The sequence below is a fragment of the Artibeus jamaicensis genome, unplaced genomic scaffold (genome assembly GCF_021234435.1).
Source record: "Artibeus jamaicensis isolate MK-2021 breed Jamaican fruit bat unplaced genomic scaffold, CSHL_Jam_final contig_447, whole genome shotgun sequence".
Taxonomy (NCBI): Eukaryota; Metazoa; Chordata; class Mammalia; order Chiroptera; family Phyllostomidae; genus Artibeus; species Artibeus jamaicensis.
Window position 1 is genome coordinate 2303376 of NW_026521834.1, and position 17127 is coordinate 2320502.

The 17127-nt window shown below is 49.6% G+C and overlaps 1 protein-coding gene across 1 annotated transcript; it reads left to right on the forward strand.

The window, feature by feature from the left end:
• The first annotated feature begins 165 nt into the window (after window positions 1–165).
• UBQLN4 (ubiquilin 4) lies at window positions 166–15026 on the forward strand. The gene is made up of 11 exons (XM_037132607.2): window positions 166–328; window positions 1812–1963; window positions 2353–2570; window positions 3062–3324; window positions 4918–5076; window positions 9024–9249; window positions 10262–10401; window positions 10908–10991; window positions 11147–11262; window positions 11457–11643; window positions 13228–15026. Exons 1-11 carry the CDS (start codon window positions 221–223, stop codon window positions 13378–13380), a joined length of 1806 nt encoding a protein of 601 aa, XP_036988502.2. The 5' UTR covers window positions 166–220; the 3' UTR covers window positions 13381–15026.
• The last annotated feature ends 2101 nt before the right edge of the window (window positions 15027–17127 follow it).

The following is a 17127-nucleotide window of genomic DNA, read 5'->3' on the forward strand; positions in this document are numbered from 1 at the left end:
GCCCCGGGCAGACTCCGCTGCAGTGGCCCCCCCAGTCCGCCCGGGGCGCTGTGGCTGCAGATGGTTCAAAGCTGGTGGCGAAGTCTTAGGGAAGAGAGGGGAGGGCCGGGGAGGGGAGAGGAGAGTGTTGGAGACACCCGAGCCGTGTGGGGTCAGCCGGGCGGGCGGGGAGGAGGAGGAGCCCGGGCGGGCTGGCGGGCGGCCGGGTGGTGGTGGCGGCATGGCGGAGCCGAGCGGGGCTGAGACGAGGCCCCCAATTCGGGTCACCGTCAAAACCCCCAAAGACAAGGAGGAAATTGTGATTTGCGATCGAGCCTCGGTCAAGGAGGTAGTTTGGTGGGGAGTGGGCAGGGAGGAGGGGTCTGCGAAGAGAGGGGGTGGTTCTGGACGGTTGGGCGTACGGGAGGGCCTAGAAGAGGAGGGCGGGGGCCCAGCTGGCACTCGGAGGAGCGGGAAGGAAGAAAGGCGAGTAGGGGGCGTTCTGCGAGTGTAATCTGGTGGAGCTTTGGCGCGTGTTGGGGAAAGGAGGCCGAGGTTAGCCTTGTGGCCTGGACTGGGGGCGTGGTGGAGAGTGGGGTGGGGCCACTTTGCGCAGGGAAGGGGGAAGGACCCTGGATTTGAGGGGAGTGTGCGCCCGGGTCGGGGTTCGAGGCGTGGAGGCTGAGTGGGAGTCGGGCAAGGTATTGAGTCCAGAGAGCAGGTGGGGGGGGGGGCGCAGCGGAGAGCTCGCGGCGCCTACGGTGCACCTGGGAGAGCGCCCAGCTTGCTCTACCTGCGGGCGTTATGGGGAGGATTTCTCTGCCCAGTTTCTTCTTGCTTTCAAGTCCAGGCGGTTCCGTTTGGTTCTCATCCCCACTGGGATTTACCCAGTGTGCAGATGTTCAGGAAAATCGTATTGAATGAGGGAATATTACCTATGTTCGTCACCGCCCTGTGGTTGCTCCAGAATTTCACAAAGGCGGGGCTTAAGATAGGCCTTCTGGTTGGAAGGGAGAATCTGGAAGCTGCCTTTGCTTAGCAAGTGCACTATTTTTACTTGAGTGTCTGTTTGGTTTGGTTGGATTTTTTGGGGGGGGTGATAGATTTAGTAGTCTAATTTCCCAAACCAGACTTTAGTATCATCACTTCCCGCCCCCAATCTCATTAAATGGTTACATCCAGAATTTAAATCCATCTCCCAGCAAAGTTGGATTTGAAATCAGTTCCAACTGAGAGGCAATGTTTTGGTTAAGAGCCTGGCCTTTGGTGTGTGAGTCCAGTCTACCGTGGCAAGTTGCCTAACCTCTCTGATCCTCTTTTTTTCTCATCTTTAAAATGGAAATAATAATGTGTATTTCATGAGTCTTAGATTTGTAACTCATGACTAATTAGTACCATTATAAATAACTGGGATCTCTGTGTTGTAGTTGTTACTAGTAGACTGGGAATAAAGAGGGGAGAGAAAATTGGGGTTTGAGAAGAGGAGGCTGAGGGAGACAGGGCCTCGGTCCAGGGCTGTTCTAGGAACTGAGGTGGAAAGTGCTGCCCATTCAGGACCCTTGCAGGGAGCTGGGCAGAGGGACTGAAGAGGGAGGGTCAGGTAGCAGCAAGGCCTTCCTGGGGTGGGAGACCCTGGAGGAGAGTTGAAAGAAGAGCCTCTCATGAGTCTATCTCCTTGATTAAGAAAGGAGCTGCTTATTGCAGCTGGAGGGATGGAGTCAAGACTGTAGAAAGGACTTCCCACAACTAGAGATGGGAGCAAAAGAATGCCTGGGTCTCTGGTGGATGGAGTCCACACAACCTTTGCAGTGACCTCTGCCTCTTGATCACAGTTCAAAGAGGAAATCTCCCGGAGGTTTAAGGCTCAGCAGGATCAGCTGGTCCTGATCTTCGCAGGCAAGATCCTCAAGGATGGGGACACACTGAACCAGCATGGGATCAAAGATGGGCTCACTGTCCATCTGGTCATCAAGACCCCTCAGAAGTAAGTTTAGGAGAGTAGCAGGTCCAGCTTCTGATTGGATCACTTTTTCCCGTCTGATACTTTCTAAACCATCATCACTCAGCTGTGCCTAGAGGGCCTGTGCCAAGGCCCAGGAAGGTGGCTCTTGGATGGGTTGCCAAGCAGGCTTATCATCCTCACCTACAGGGGAAGGGATCCTGACGTACATCTCCCAGAATGCCCTGAGGACAGATGATACTAGCTCCTCCTTCTCTCTGATTTTCTGACTACCCCCTAGCATCACCCTATCCCAGCTTCAGTGTTTCGTAGGATGTGGCCTGGGTTGGGGCAGTAGCTTCACAGCAAACACAGAGATGATTATCTCCCCTCTTGAGTTCACGTACTCTAGGATTTTCTTTCTCTGTCCTCAGGGCTCAAGATCCGGCTGCTGCCACTGCTTCTTCCCCCTCCACTCCAGACCCTGCCTCAGCACCCTCCACCACGCCTGCTTCACCTGCCACCCCTGCCCAGCCCTCCACCTCTGGCAGCGCCACTTCGGATGCTGGCAGTGGAAGCCGGAGGAGCAGTGGGGGGGGTCCCTCCTCAGGGGCTGGGGAGGGCCCTTCCAATGCTACAGCATCCATACTCTGTAAGCCCATAGGGAGAAGGGCACTGTCCTGTTTGGGACTGGGGATTGGTGGAGAGCCAAGAGAAGGGAGAAACATGGTTCCCACTCAAGGTCTGATGGGGATAGAGGACCCAGATCAGGGCTTCCCAGATAAGGGGAGCATGGACCAATGTTAGAGTGAGGGGAGAGATGGGGCTGGAGATATGGGGAACCCTGGGTGAGGACAGAAGTGGCCAGGTGAGGAATATTGATTTACTCATTAAACAGGCCTTCAGTGGTTGCCCTCTCTGTGCTCAGGACTGTGCCCTGCTCCCAGCCTCTGCCACCAAAGAGGGCTCAGTCTAGTAGGCTGACATCTCTGCCAACAGTGGATCAGGGCTGGGGCTGTGGGAATGACTGGAAAAGGGAGATGCAAGAAGCACTGGGGCCCATCCTGGAGACCTGAACTCAATGGCTCTGACTAGGTGGGGAGGGGCTCCTGCGGCAGACTGTGACTCTGCCCCTCCCTGCAGCTGGCTTTGGGGGCATCCTGGGCCTGGGCAGCCTGGGTCTGGGCTCCGCCAACTTCATGGAGCTTCAGCAACAGATGCAGAGGCAGCTGATGTCCAATCCCGAGATGCTGTCACAGATCATGGAGAACCCACTGGTCCAAGACATGATGTCTAACCCTGACCTGATGCGCCACATGATCATGGCCAACCCCCAGATGCAGCAGCTGATGGAGCGGAACCCTGAGATTAGCCACATGCTCAACAACCCTGAGCTCATGAGACAGGTGGGTGTGAGAGAGGTTGAGGCAAGAGTGTGGAAGGCACGTGGCACCCAGCCATGCCTGCCTGGCTTTTCCTCACCTTGTCCTACCTTGATTTGTTCATTTGTTTGCTTAGCAGCCATGTTTTGCACATGTGGGATACATAGGGATGAAAAGACATAGGCCTAACTTTCCGGGAACTCCTTATGTTAAAGGGAAATGGGATAAGAAGGCAGGCAATTGTAATATAGTGTGATCAGTACTATCGTAGAGGTAGTCACAGAATCCCCCAGGAGCACAGAGAGTGGGTCTTGACCCTATCCTGAGGCTCCAAGGAGGCTTCCCAGAGGGAAAAAAACCCAAGCTGAGACCCCAGGGAGGAAGAAGAAAGGAGGAAAAAAGGAGTGTTTAGGGTCAAGGAACAGCGAGTGCAAGGGCCTGGCAGTAAAAGATAGTAGGGTGTTCAGGGAGTATCACGGCTGGGCTGAGCCAGGCAGGTAAGGGAGACCCAGGGGAGGCAGTTTTGTGTTTGTCTCAGTAGCTCTGTCTCATGGCCTAGTCCACCAGGGGACAAGGAAAGACAGCAGACCTGTGGACACTAGTGCTGGACTCAGCAGTAGATAAGCTCCATTAGGGCAAGGATTTGCAGTTGTTTTGTTCACTGTCTAGACTATTGCATGGTATGGAGTCACTCAGTAAATACATATTGAATGACTGGATTATGGAATAAGATCGTGTCTTAGATATAAGAGTATCTAAGAAGATGCAAGTGTGGAGCAGATTTGGGGAGAAGGACAGGGAAGGCGTTGGATGGGAATGAGAAGTAGCCATACTCGTTTTCTCTGTCCTGTACTGCTGTCCCCTGGAGTTGACACAGGCCTCCTCTTACTGAGAGTGAGCCTTTGGCTCTAAAGAGAAAGCCTCCATTATGTTCCTCAAATTTAGGTGAAAGACCCAGGGATGAGGGATAGGTAGTATTGGCAGCATTGTCCCAGCGTGAATCCTTTCCCTTCTCAACATCCTTTACCACGAAGCACGGGGTGGTGTTGGTCAGATAGACTAACCCGGCCTTGAAACTTGGCTCCGTCACTAACTGTCTCCAGGCAGTGAGTCTGAGCCTATTTTTTCATCTGCAAAATAGGGGCTGAAATACCCACCTGAGACTATTGTTGTGGGGGTTAAGAGACTTGAAGTCTGTAAATTATTGGAACTGGTGCCTGTATATAGTAGGAGCTCAGAAAATGTTAACTTTCTCTTCTGCCTCCTCTCCTTTCTCATGTTTATTCTTACTCAATTTTCTTGTGCTCCCTGATCACCAACACTTCCCCAAACCCCCTGAACCTGAGGGAGGAAAGCTGCCGCCCTCACTGCTTCTGGGATCATAGTACCTCACTAGAAAAAGCCAACCAGAATGAATGCCCACAGGGAAGCAGGGTTGGAGCCAAGGTGACAGTACAGGAAGGAAGTCTAGTTTGCCCTACTCTCCACCACTGTGGGGCAGATCATGGGCTCTGGACCCTGGCCCTGATTCAGGCCTCCCCCTCGGGCCCATCCTTGGCCAGGCTTGGTGCTCCCCTTGTTCCAAGGCCGGTTCTTTCTCTCTTCCTTCTATACCAGACGATGGAGCTTGCTCGGAATCCAGCCATGATGCAGGAGATGATGCGGAATCAGGACCGGGCCCTCAGCAACCTGGAGAGCATCCCCGGAGGGTATAACGCCCTCCGCCGCATGTACACAGACATTCAGGAGCCCATGTTCAGTGCTGCTCGGGAACAGGTGGGGCCTGGGGCAGGGGCAGTGGGTGGGGGCTGCCTGGGCCCGATATTCCCTACCCCAGAACAACGCAAGCCTGGGGTGCTGTCTGCTCCTCATTCCTTCCCCTGCCCCATCCCCTCCCCCTGAGGGCGGGCCTTGGCTTCAAAATGGTTCTCACAATGCATAGCCAGGGACGGTCCCACTCATCACAGGACTGAAGCACTAAGGCAGATGGTAGCAGAGCTCCCCAGGAAAGTGGCTGAGGTGTGGAGTCCAAGGGATCTGATGTTGCTCTGACAAACTTCTTGCACCAGGAGCTCAAAGGTGGTGGGGCAGGCCTGGGGTCAAGACCTAGCTGACCCCAGCAGTGTCTCAGGCGCAGTCCACAGATCACCCGAGGCTTGCTAGTGATAAGATTCCTGGACCCCACCTTTGAGCTACTTATTGTCTCTGTCTCTGGAGTCAGCCTCTGGGAATATGTACTTTTAAAAATGCTCTGTGAACTCTTTCCAATTATGCAAGGAGTATAGATAAAAACAGAGCATTCTTTTGTATCTAAGTTGCCCTAACATGTTGCCATATATAGTTTCAGTGCCTTTCTTGGTTCTTTTTTTTTAAGGTTAATTTACATTAAATATATTGCACATTTATATGTTTCAAAAATCCAAATGTAAATAAAATAAACAAAAAGTTATTTTAAAAGTGTGGAAGGGAATAGAAGCTCAATAAATCATGTATAAGGGATCCCTCTATTTTCTTCCAATCACCTTTTTTCTACCCTGGGTTAGAGAATATTGTTAATATTTTGCGTATTTTCCTACACATCTTTAATATTTGCAAATACGACATTACAGATAGAATAGCAGCCTTCATTCAGCCCTCCCTGGCTTAGGCCTTTTCGCTTCTCTAGAGTGAACTAGTGCCCTGAAGTTGGCATTTGTCATTTTGATTCTCTTATTACCTATATAGGTATCCATAAATAATCTATAGTTTTGTTTTGCATATTTTTCAGCCCTATAGAAGTAGTATCATGCTGTTCACAATAGCTTAAACTTGCTTTTTAAACATTTAAAATTTTTATTGTATTTTTTCCCATTACCATTTAGTCCACTTATACTATTTAAACATTTAAAAAATGTTCTATTGAAGGATAATATATAGTGATAGAAAAGTACACATAAGTGTACAGCTTGATGGACTTTTGCAAACAGAACACACCCACTAACCAGTGCTCAGGTGGGAGAGTGAGGTCTTGCGTTATTTTTAACTTGGAAAGGAAAAAAGTACCACAACCTTGAGTGGCCCATGATATCCCAGCGGATTCCCTGTTCACGCTGCTTCTGCCTTGCACCAGGTCTGCACAAATGAGTGTGTCCTTCTGAGCCTGCTCAGACCCCCCTGGCCTGGTTTTCTGCCCCTGTGGGGCTGCCACGTTGTCTTATTTGTGTCTGGGTGTCCAGTGGAGTGAGTGTCCCACCTTACCCTTTAACATCTTGGTTATTTTGGGGATTGCTCTTTCAAATATTAGAAACTGCTTGTAGGGATCAAGTATGACTTTTAAAAAAAATATTTTTATCTATTATCTTTAGAGGGGAAGGGAAGGAGAGAGGGAGAGAAATATCAATGTATGGTTGCCTCTCATGTGTCCCCTGCTGGGAACTGGCCTGCAACCCAGGCATGTGCCCTGACTGGGAATCGAACCACGATCCTTTGGTTCACAGGCCCACGCTCAATCCACTGAGCTACACCAGCCAGGGCCAAGTATGACTTTTTGAAGAGACTTATTTGTTTATTTTACATTTTACTTAAGTTTTTCATTTAAAATGTATACCAAAGGAATGCTTTCACCTAGTTTAAAAAAATCAAGTAGTGGATAGAGGCTTATAATGAGCACATGAGCCAATTCTGACGCACACTGAGACGTGAGAGCGCTGGGTTGGCTAAAAGAACGTGGCGTCTGGCATCCACAGACCTGCTCCACTGTCTCCGAGTGATGTGGTTTTAAGTGTGTTTCCTGACCTTCCCAAAGCCTTGGCTTGCTCATTTTCAAAGTGGAGGCGACATATCAGAGTCTTGGTTCTCAGTCACTTTGGTCACAGGGCCCCTTTCACCCTTAAAGGTTATTGGGGATCCTGGAAAGCTTTTGTTTTTGTGGGCTAGATCTATTAATATTCACTGGACCTGAAATGAAAACTAAGAAATTAAAAAATATATTTATTAATTCACTTAAAAGTAACAATAAATTCATTATACATTGACATAAATAGCATATTTTAAAAAAGTAACTGTTTCCCAAAACAAAATTTTAGAGGAAAGAGTGACCTTGTTTTACATTTTTGTGGATCTCTTTAATGTCTGCCTACAAGACAGCTGGAGTCTCAGATCTGCTCCTGGGTTCAGTCTGCTACAATGTCACCTGTTACGTATGTAGCCTGTGGAAACCTCACTCAATACTCATGAGAAAATGAAAGTAGAAAAAAGCAAATAATGTCTTAGAATTATATACGTAGTTTTGAACCTCACAGGGGTCCTAGGACCACACTTTGAGAACTGTCATATTGGAGGAATATTGTAAACATTATAGTAAGTGTAGCAGGCACATAGTAGATGTTCAATAAACAGCAGCTGTTATCATGATAGGGAGTTCAGGAAAAGAGATCAGTCCTTAGGGTGTACCACGAAGAACAAGGTAAGGCCCAGAACGAGGCAGGCTTGTGTGCCAGGCAACTTACCAGATCGGGAAATCTCAAATGGGCGGGAACTGACTCCGTGATGCACGAACCCTGGCCGGCAAACCCTGTTCCGTAAATAGGCATCTGGGACGGTGAAGGAACCACAGCTAGAGCACAGGTCCTTGGGCAGCCCTAGTCCCCATGGCCAACTTGTTGTTCATTTTTTTATTTATTGAATTTAGAGAGAGAGAGCAAGCAACATCAATTTGTAGTTCCACTTATTTCTGCACTCATTGTTGATTCTTGTGTGTGTGTCCTGACTGGGGACTGAACCTGCAACCTCAGCATATGGGGATGACACTCTAACCAACTGAGCTACCTGGCCAGGGCCTATGACCCACTTTGAAAAAATAGTAAAAGTAACTGGATGTGAAATCACATGATGGGGAGGGACTAAGCTTCTCAGAGATCTGCTTAGGTCAGCACTGCCTAGGAATTCAGGAGAGGCTGAGCAAGGAGAACAGGGTCTGGGACTTCGGCAAGCACACCTTTTGGACGGAGCTCTTTCCTGGGTGCCGGCGGGTCCAGAGGGAGGAGGTTCTGGTGCTCCCTTGGCAGCATACCATATGGTAGGTCTCTGAGATAGTCCTGAGTGACACAGTGGGAACTGGGTGTGCAGAGGAACTGTGTAGCTGCAGCAGCCTCTCTGAAGAGGGAGGCTGGGGAATTAGGGAAAGGAGGAGATAGAAGACCTAGGGAGGACCTGCCACCCAGGATGTGCTCCACTGTGCACCTGGAGGGATAGAACCCACTTAGGAGACTGAGGCTGTGAGGGAGAGGCCTCTGGGGAGTTAGTATTAGGCTCAGGTGGTTGGAAAGGGTGAGGCTAGAGGCAAATCGGCATTGAGTGTCAGGAGCAGGGTGTGAAGGTGAGTCCGATGCACCTGAAGAGCCAAGGAGCACAGTTGCCTCTCCGCATACCAGGAGTGGCATGTGGAGTACCGTGAAACACAGAGGGAGTGAGAGGCCAGATGTTAAGAGCCACCAGAACAGATGGGACATTTCCAGTTATTGAGGGGTTCAGTTATCCAGTCATTGGCATCTGCCAGCTCCCACCCTGCAGAATCAGGGAGGAGCTGCCTATTGCGGGGCTAACAATTGAGCTAAGGACTTCTAATGTTTTAGATCTCTCTCCCTTTCCTGGGGAAGGGGAGGCTACTAGATGAGAAAGAAAGGGCATAGCCCTTGTCCCCGATTTGTTTCCGTCCTTAACCCGAAACCTTTCCCTCCTCCCAGTTTGGCAACAATCCCTTCTCTTCCCTGGCCGGGAACTCCGACAGCTCGTCTTCCCAGCCTCTGCGGACTGAGAATCGAGAGCCCCTCCCTAACCCCTGGAGCCCCTCGCCCCCCACCTCCCAGGCCCCCGGGTCCGGTGGGGAGGGCAACGGAGGATCGGGGACCAGCCAGGTGCACCCGACAGTCTCGAACCCCTTTGGGATCAATGCGGCTAGCCTGGGGTCAGGTATGTCCTGGGGTGGAAGGAGCTCAGTGGGGTCACCAGGGCATTCCCTCTGGCCCAGTACTGAATGGGGTTCCCACTGTTCCAGAATATTAAAGACAGAGGTGAGACTGTGGAAGCCATAGAGGGGCCTCTGCAGCCTGAGTATTAGCCCAGAGGGCTCAGGGTTGTCTGCCCCTGCCCTGCTGTCACTTGGAGTGGTCTAATAAACCAGGCCCCAACTTCTAAGCACTTTCAGCAGGGGTGAAGTACCCAGGGCAAATGGGTCACCTGGGCGGGGGTGTGGGAGAGGAATCGGCAGACCCGGGACAGGCACATGTGAGGCCGGGGAAGAGGGAGGTGCAGAGCTGCCGTGCACAGGGGTGCGAGTTACGGACTGTGTGCCCCTGGGGTGCTCTGCTCGCCTGGGCTCTTACTACCTGTGGCCCTGGGCGTGTCTTTAGTAGCCCTGATTTTTAGTAGCCCCAGGGGAATGTCTTGATTGGGAAAGTCTCTTCCCTTCTATGTGCTTCAGTTCCCTTATTTATAAAATAAGGGACTTGAACCTGACCACGGTTTTAAAAGCGTGCTTCTGAGTCCTGGGGGATCTGGGCCTTCTCTAGGATAAGGAAGGACCAATGGGGAGAGGCTCCAGGCCTCCCACCCCAGCTCATTGACATGCTTGGGTTTTATACAAGATTGAGTTTGAGGGAAGGGTCTCTGCTGCCAAGACAAGTTAGAAAGCCATTGACTTTGGGGATCTTTAGTCACATCCTTTCCGGTTCTGACATTGTGTGAGCTTGTGGAAGCAACAGACCAGAGTGAATCAGACCCAGTTTCCATCTGACTTGTTTTCAGCAGAGTAGTTGGGAAAGGGATTTAGACCGGGCCCCAGTACCTGGGTGCCCATGTTACTGTTCCCTTTCTCAGTTTTGTAACCACTTGGTGTCTAAACTAAGGTAGATTGACATGAGGCATTTGGTTTCCATCTGGACCCCTTTTCTCCTGTTTGGTTGCTTTCTTCTCTTTGCCTTAGGGATGTTCAACAGCCCAGAAATGCAGGCCCTGCTTCAGCAGATCTCAGAGAACCCCCAGCTGATGCAGAACGTAATCTCCGCCCCCTACATGCGCAGCATGATGCAGACGCTTGCCCAGAACCCTGACTTTGCCGCTCAGGTACGGAGCTGGTCCTGGGGCAGTGTATTGGGGATGGTTCCTTGTGGTTAAAACACTCTGGAGCCAGACTGCCTGGGTTTGTATCTGAATCTTCATGACTTCCTAGCTGTGTAAGTTAAGCAAGTAGTTTAACTTCCTAGTTTCCTCATCTGTAAACTGGTAAAAACCATAGTTCCACATAGACTTGTGAGGATTAAATGAGATAATGTGTATAAAGTGCTTTGAACTTGGCATGACACATCGTAGGCACTGTGTACTTGGGAGCGTTGGCTCTCGTCATCATCAGACTGAGGGCTGAGCAGCCTGGCTTCTGATACTCATCATTGACCAGAGTATAGTTCCATTTCCTCTCACTGTCCCACTTAGGCCTTCAGGATACTTTGAGATCCTTGGAAAAGCTGGCCAGATTTCCTGCAGTGGTAGGGGTGCCAAGGGAGACTGAGGCTGTGGGGGAATTCTTAGGGTGGGTAGGCCTACGCCTCCTCCTACTACCTTGACCATGGCAGATGATGGTGAATGTGCCGCTCTTCGCGGGGAACCCCCAGCTTCAGGAGCAGCTCCGCCTGCAGCTCCCGGTCTTCCTGCAGCAGGTGAGTGAGATAGAGGGGATGGAGGCTGAGGGCAACAGCTGGACCCTGAAGCCCAAGGGGTGGAACTTAAGGGAGCTTGGCTCCTGACTTGGAGTTCAGGCTGCTTCCTGTCTCCTGCCACCTCCCATTGCCTTTCTCTGTTCATTTCCCACCAGATGCAGAACCCGGAGTCGCTCTCCATTCTTACCAATCCCCGTGCCATGCAGGCACTGCTGCAGATCCAGCAGGGCTTGCAGACCTTGCAGACCGAGGCCCCCGGGCTGATACCCAGGTGAGGGTGGTGGGCAGGTGAGCAGCAAAGTTTGGCTACTTCTCCCCTCAACCCCTCTCTCTGCCACTCTGGCAGCCATCATGTCTCTCGGGGCCTGTTTTCCTATTTCCTTCAACTGCTTTTCCTTCTACACCTCACCTGCCCATCCCTTTCCCAGAGGCCATCTCCCACCTTTCGGTCTCTCTTGTTTGCAGCCTCGGCTCCTTTGGGATGCCCCGGACCCCCACACCCTCAGCAGGCAGCAACTCCGGGCCTGCGCCTGAAGCCCCCACCTCCTCACCAACCCTACCAGCCACTTCTTCTCCAGCTGGGGCCTCTAGTGCTCAGCAGCAGCTCATGCAGCAGATGATCCAGCTGTTAGCAGGAAGTGGAAGCTCACAGGTACACGGGGCAGCGGGGCTAGTGCTGGAACCACTACTTCCATCCTGTGGTGTCAGGGTCACGGTAGGATGCAGGCAGCAGAGCAGGCTTCGGTCTCCGCCAGACCTGCCTTTAGACCCTGGTCTCCCACTTTCTAGCCTCAGGCAAGTTACTGATCTTCTCTAAATTCAGTTTCCACAGCTATAAAATGAAGATGAGAATAGTAATATCACTTACCATGTCTTATTTACTTTAGTCTTCCCGACAGTCTTGTGAGGAAGCTGGTATTATAATTTCTTTTACAAAAGGGGAAAACTGAAGTCCAGGGAGAGTGAGAGGCACGCTTAGTCAAAAGCTATTAAATAATGCCTCCAAGATTCAAACCGAGCGTGGCAGGCTGGCTCCAGTGTTCACGTTTTAACTGCTGTGTTATGCCTACCACTTCTGCTTATGTCATGGGATTCTTTTGATAATTAAAGCACCTTCCACCTCTGAGACCTGAGAGGAGGATTATGGGAGATGAGGTAACTAAAGCCCTGGGCTACAAAGTCAAGGCTAGAGGTTTGGCAGGGTTCGGGGTAGTGGGGAAGACCTTGGGTGAGTCCCTTCACCTTTGTGACTCGTCTGGGAAAGGCCTTTCAACAGAAATGTGAGTACACACAGCTCTGTGCAAGTGCTGAACCAAGTGATCCCCAAGGTTCAGCCCAGCTTACATTCTGTGCATGGCGTGGAGCCCTGTGTGGGCCTTTTGTGTCATGGCAGGGGGTCTCTGTGACCTTTGAGGGGTCCTTTCCTTCTATTTCTTCCTGTCAACAGTCAGGTGTCCTACGACTGCTGGGCTTGTCTCAGCTCTGAGAGTCTTCTGTTCATGACCTAGGCTAGTGCTTCTTTCTTAAGAAAGAGAGGGAGAGAAACATCGATCAGTTGCTTCTCTCACACCCCCAACTAGGTACCTGGTCCACAACCCAGGCTTGTGCCCTGACCAGGAATCAAACTGTCGACCTTTTGGTTCACAGGCTGGTGCTCAATCTACTGAGCCACACCAGCCAGGGCAAGGTCAGTGCTTCTTAAGCATCCCTTGGGAGATTAATTCCAGGAGATGTTTACAGGAGTGTCAAATATGAAAAGCCTTCTCTTTGTAAATAACGGTTGGTTGGGTGGTTGGTTGGTTGGTTGGTTGGTTAAAATTAAACAGGTTCTTTCCTTCCTGGGCCATTGTCTGGCCTCTAATATGGTTGGATGATGGCTAGGGGTGGGGTATAGAGTGGTGTTTAGCATGCATCTTACCGGTCAGAGTGTTTGGCAGTTTTGAGCACCTGTTAACATCTCCAGATTGTTGATGGAAAGCAGTTAGGAATATAGGCTGACCGAACCCTATATTTTACTTTGAAATTTTAAGAAAGACACCCCTGACTTATTATTGTATATTTGTTTAGTGACTTGGGGCCCAGGCTCCTTGGTCCCCATTTGCAGCTCACTGCATCCTGCTCCATGGTTGAACTCTGAGGATATTGGAGAAGACCTACAAATTGTCTTCTCTCCATTATAAACCCCCAGCTTCCGAAGCTGGTCCTCTGCCCACTTCACAAGGCCTGTCCTCTGTAGGTGCAGACGCCGGAAGTGAGATTCCAGCAGCAGCTAGAGCAGCTCAACGCCATGGGCTTCATCAACCGCGAGGCTAACCTGCAGGCCCTGATTGCCACAGGCGGGGACATCAATGCGGCTATTGAGAGACTCCTGGGCTCTCAACTTTCCTAATCCTGTGGCTTGTACCTCCTGCGTCTCCCTTCCCTGGATGCCAGCCTTTGGTTCCTGTCAGCTTCTTCCCTCTGCAGCTTGTCATCCTTTTTGTCTTCTCCTTGTCCTCTTCAGGCAGCAGGGTGGCTTTAGAGGCGTGGACCCCAACCCTGTAGCTCTGTCTGAGAATTTTGGTTCTACTTCTGCATCTCTTACAGAATCTTCTCTACTGGTCCTGCTTGAGCAGAACTATTTGAATGGTTTTCACAGTTTTGTTGGTTAGTCCCACAACTACCTTTGCAGTCTTCAGACTTCTCAGTGGCTATGCAGAGCTGAAGGTGGAGCCAGCTCTTTGGCTCCTTGGAACAGGGTCTTTATCTGTACCGCCAGGGTTTTGCTTGTCTTATGTTTGCTTTTGGTAACTCCCTTCCCTCTTTCTTTCCCTGACCCCTCTCATCTCCAGCCTAACCAGTGGTAGAAGGAGGGGCAAGTGAAGCAGGCTGGGATTTTCCACTTCACCCAGCACTTTTTAATGGGGCTTGTTGGGACTTCCAGGGGGAGGAAGATAGCTCTCCTGCCTGTCTGAAGGAGGAGAGGAGACAGCCCTCTGAACCAGGAATTAACGAGCCCTGGACCAGCCCAAAGGAGACCAGTGCAGGGGAGGAGGGCACGAGATTTCCGGAGGAGGGGAGTGGGCAAAACAGCCTGAGCAAAAGGCTTGGAAGTTGGAATGGACAATTAGGGAATAAAGCATTAATTGCTCTTTTAAGTCAGGAGAGTCCAGGCTCTGGCCTGGCAGAGGAGACGTAGACATGCTAATGGAACTCAAGTGAAAGGGGCTCAGTGAAGCTAAGCCTTATGGCTCACAAGGGGCCATATTGGCCCCATTTCCTCAAACACACATGCTTATGTACTCACTCACTCACTCACACTCACACATGTCCATGCACCCAGGACTGCCCGTAATCCCAAGTTCCAGTGATTTGAGCCCCCTCAAATGACATGAAGTGGTTTGGGGTCTGTCTCAGCAGTGGCTGTATAAGTGGGTGGGTGCAGGTGGGTTGAATGGAAGGGGAGATTCTTTGCTGATTTCTGGTTCGGAGCTCCCACCACCAGAGAAGTAGGCAAAAGGGCTAGTCTGGGGCAGGAATATATGTAGTCTGGGGAAGCTAGGTCCCTTGGGCCTCTGGATGCTGGATTACTCATGGGTAGTGTGGGTACCCCTTCTGAAGTTGCCAGGGCTGTGACCAACAGCCTTACAACTCTCTGCTTATTGCTTTCAGGGAATGGTGGAAGGGTCTTTCCCTCCAGAACCCCTGGCCTTGGCATCCTAGCCCCTGCCCTTTGAGTTCTTCACTATTTCCCTCCAGGCCAGAAAGTTCCATTTGAGGAAGGAAAGGAGAGGGTGGCAATACTGCCCTTGATCTGGAAGTGGACATTACTCGATTGGAGCATGGAGGAGGCCCCTGTCGCCTCCCCTCTCTGCTACTTCACCCAGCTGCTTGGAGGAATCGTGGTTGAGAATATGGAGGGATGAGAAACAGAATTTTCTCCAAGTAGGAAAGGGCCCTGAGCAATCCAGAGAGGATGTTTGCTGGCTTCCCTTCCATCCTTCCCTCAGGCCCCATGGTGGCCTTTGTAAATAAATGGTGTGGTCTTTGTTGTGAGTGTGTCTTGGTGTTTGTTTTCTGGGGAAGGAGGCTGGATGAAAACAATTTGCTTTTAGAGGGTTTTTATAAAGTGGATCTAGAGGAATTTGAAGTCAGGTTCAGTTACCACAGATGTGGAGAGGCATTGAAGGTTAAGGGATAACTGGTCACAGGGGTGTCTGTAATCTGCGGTTTAGGTGTTAGAGGGATTGCATTCTTCCCTCCCTGACCCCCAGACCACAGAACATCAGGTTCCCTCCCCCACCCGTCAGCCTGGGAGGAACGTATGAAGGTGTTGGGAAGATTGTTAGGTCATTACTTCACGCTCTGATCTTTTGGCAAGACTGCTCTCCTTACCACAGGTTAAAAGGTCAAAACAAAACAAACACTTGCATCCAGATCTTTTGTAGGTAGATCTTAATAGTTCTTAGTCTTGACGTCTGAGACTAGACCTGGCTCTACTACTAATTGTGTGAACCTAAGTCTTTTCCTGGCTGTGAGGTTTTATTGTATGGTGAGGTCATGGCCCAGAGTTCTGTCACATATGAACCTCACGTTGTGGGAGGTTCCACTTCTGAACATGGTCGTCTGGAAGTTTCAGACCAACATTCACACTAGAAATTTTAAAAATTGGGTGCAATATATATTTTAAAAATCCAAAAGCATCAATGGGCCAATAAGATTGGCTGGGAATCAAGAGGAAAAATGGCCCTAAAGGCTGATTTTGACCCTGGGGGTGTTTGCCACTTTAGAAATGTTGCTGAGGGGATTTGAGGGCTTTGAAGGATATGGAGCAAGAGGAACAAAAAGTTGGAATCTGGGGACAGCTAAAGACAGGGTTACTGGTAAAGAGCCAGCATCAGGACTAGGACCCCTAAGGATGAATTGGTGGAAGTAAGCCAGTCCTCATTTTGCAGCCTAGCCTCACGCTATTCTGGGTGGTCCAGAAATTCACAAGGCTCAGATTTAGGAATAAGATGATCCCAGATTGATGGCATATCCAGATGCTTGGTAGAGGCAAGCAGAAATTTCAAGAAACATAACATCAACCTAGACTTCAAAAGTATTATAATAAAAATAATTTTTTCATTATAACATCAAATACAATAAAAATTAAGCAGTTAAGGAGATGAGGTAATGTAAGTGAAACCAAACAAATGACAGAGAATAAACAGACCCACACCAATTTATATAAGTGAAAATTGCTTAGTATTTCAAGAAGAGAAAAGCCAAGCTTCGAAATTTTCAGCAGAGACCTGAAACTACAAAAATGGACATAGTGCATTTGGAAAAGAACCAAATAGAAATTTTAGCTGGAAAACTATAGTAAATGGCCCTGGCCAGGTGGCTCAGTTGGTTAGAGCATCAGCTCAATGTGTCACGGTTGCAGGTTCACTTCTGGTCAGGCACATACCAGAAGCAATCAGTGAATGCATAAATATAAAAAGTGGTTTAATAAATCTCTCCTGCCCCATTTTCTCTCTAAAATAAATGAATAAAAATTTTAAAATGTAATAAACAAGGTCTCAGTAGATGAGGTTAATAGCAGCTTAGACATAGCTGAGGAAGGAATTGGTAGACTATAGAAACAGGTCCAAAAAACTATACAGCATGAAACCTGGAACAATAAGAGGATGGAAAATCCTGAAGAGACAAAATAAGTTGAGCTAACCTGTTTAATTGGAATCCTAGGAGAGGAGAAAGGAAAAGAAGCAATTTGAAGAAATAATGCCAGGATTATCTAGACTTGATGAAAACCATTGATTCACAAATTTAAGAAATCCAGTGAATTAAAATAAACTTGCACTCTGCAAAAAGGCAAAAAGAAAATGTTTTAAAATAACTAGAGAATAAAGACAGCTTAAGTTCAGAGAAGCAACAAACTCCCACTTACAACTCAACAGCAAAACTGGAAGCCAGAAGAGAGGAATGCCACCCTCCCTGTGTTTAAAGAAGATCCCTGCAATCTAGAATACAAAGCCCAGTGGAAATATCTTTCAAAAATGAAGGTAAAGCCCTGACCAGCACAGCTCAGTTGGTTGGGCATCATCCTTCAAAGAGAAAGGTCATAGGTTCGATTCCTGTTCAGGGCACATGCCTGGATTGTAGGTTCAGTCCC

Coding starts and splice junctions, on each gene's coding strand:
- UBQLN4 (XM_037132607.2), top strand. CDS start 221: ATGGCGGAGCCGAGCGGGGCTGAGACGAGGCCCCCAATTCGGGTCACC. Junction 2,571..3,061: donor TGCTACAGCATCCATACTCT/GTAAGCCCATAG, acceptor CCCTCCCTGCAG/CTGGCTTTGGGGGCATCCTG. Junction 11,263..11,456: donor GCCCCCGGGCTGATACCCAG/GTGAGGGTGGTG, acceptor TCTTGTTTGCAG/CCTCGGCTCCTTTGGGATGC.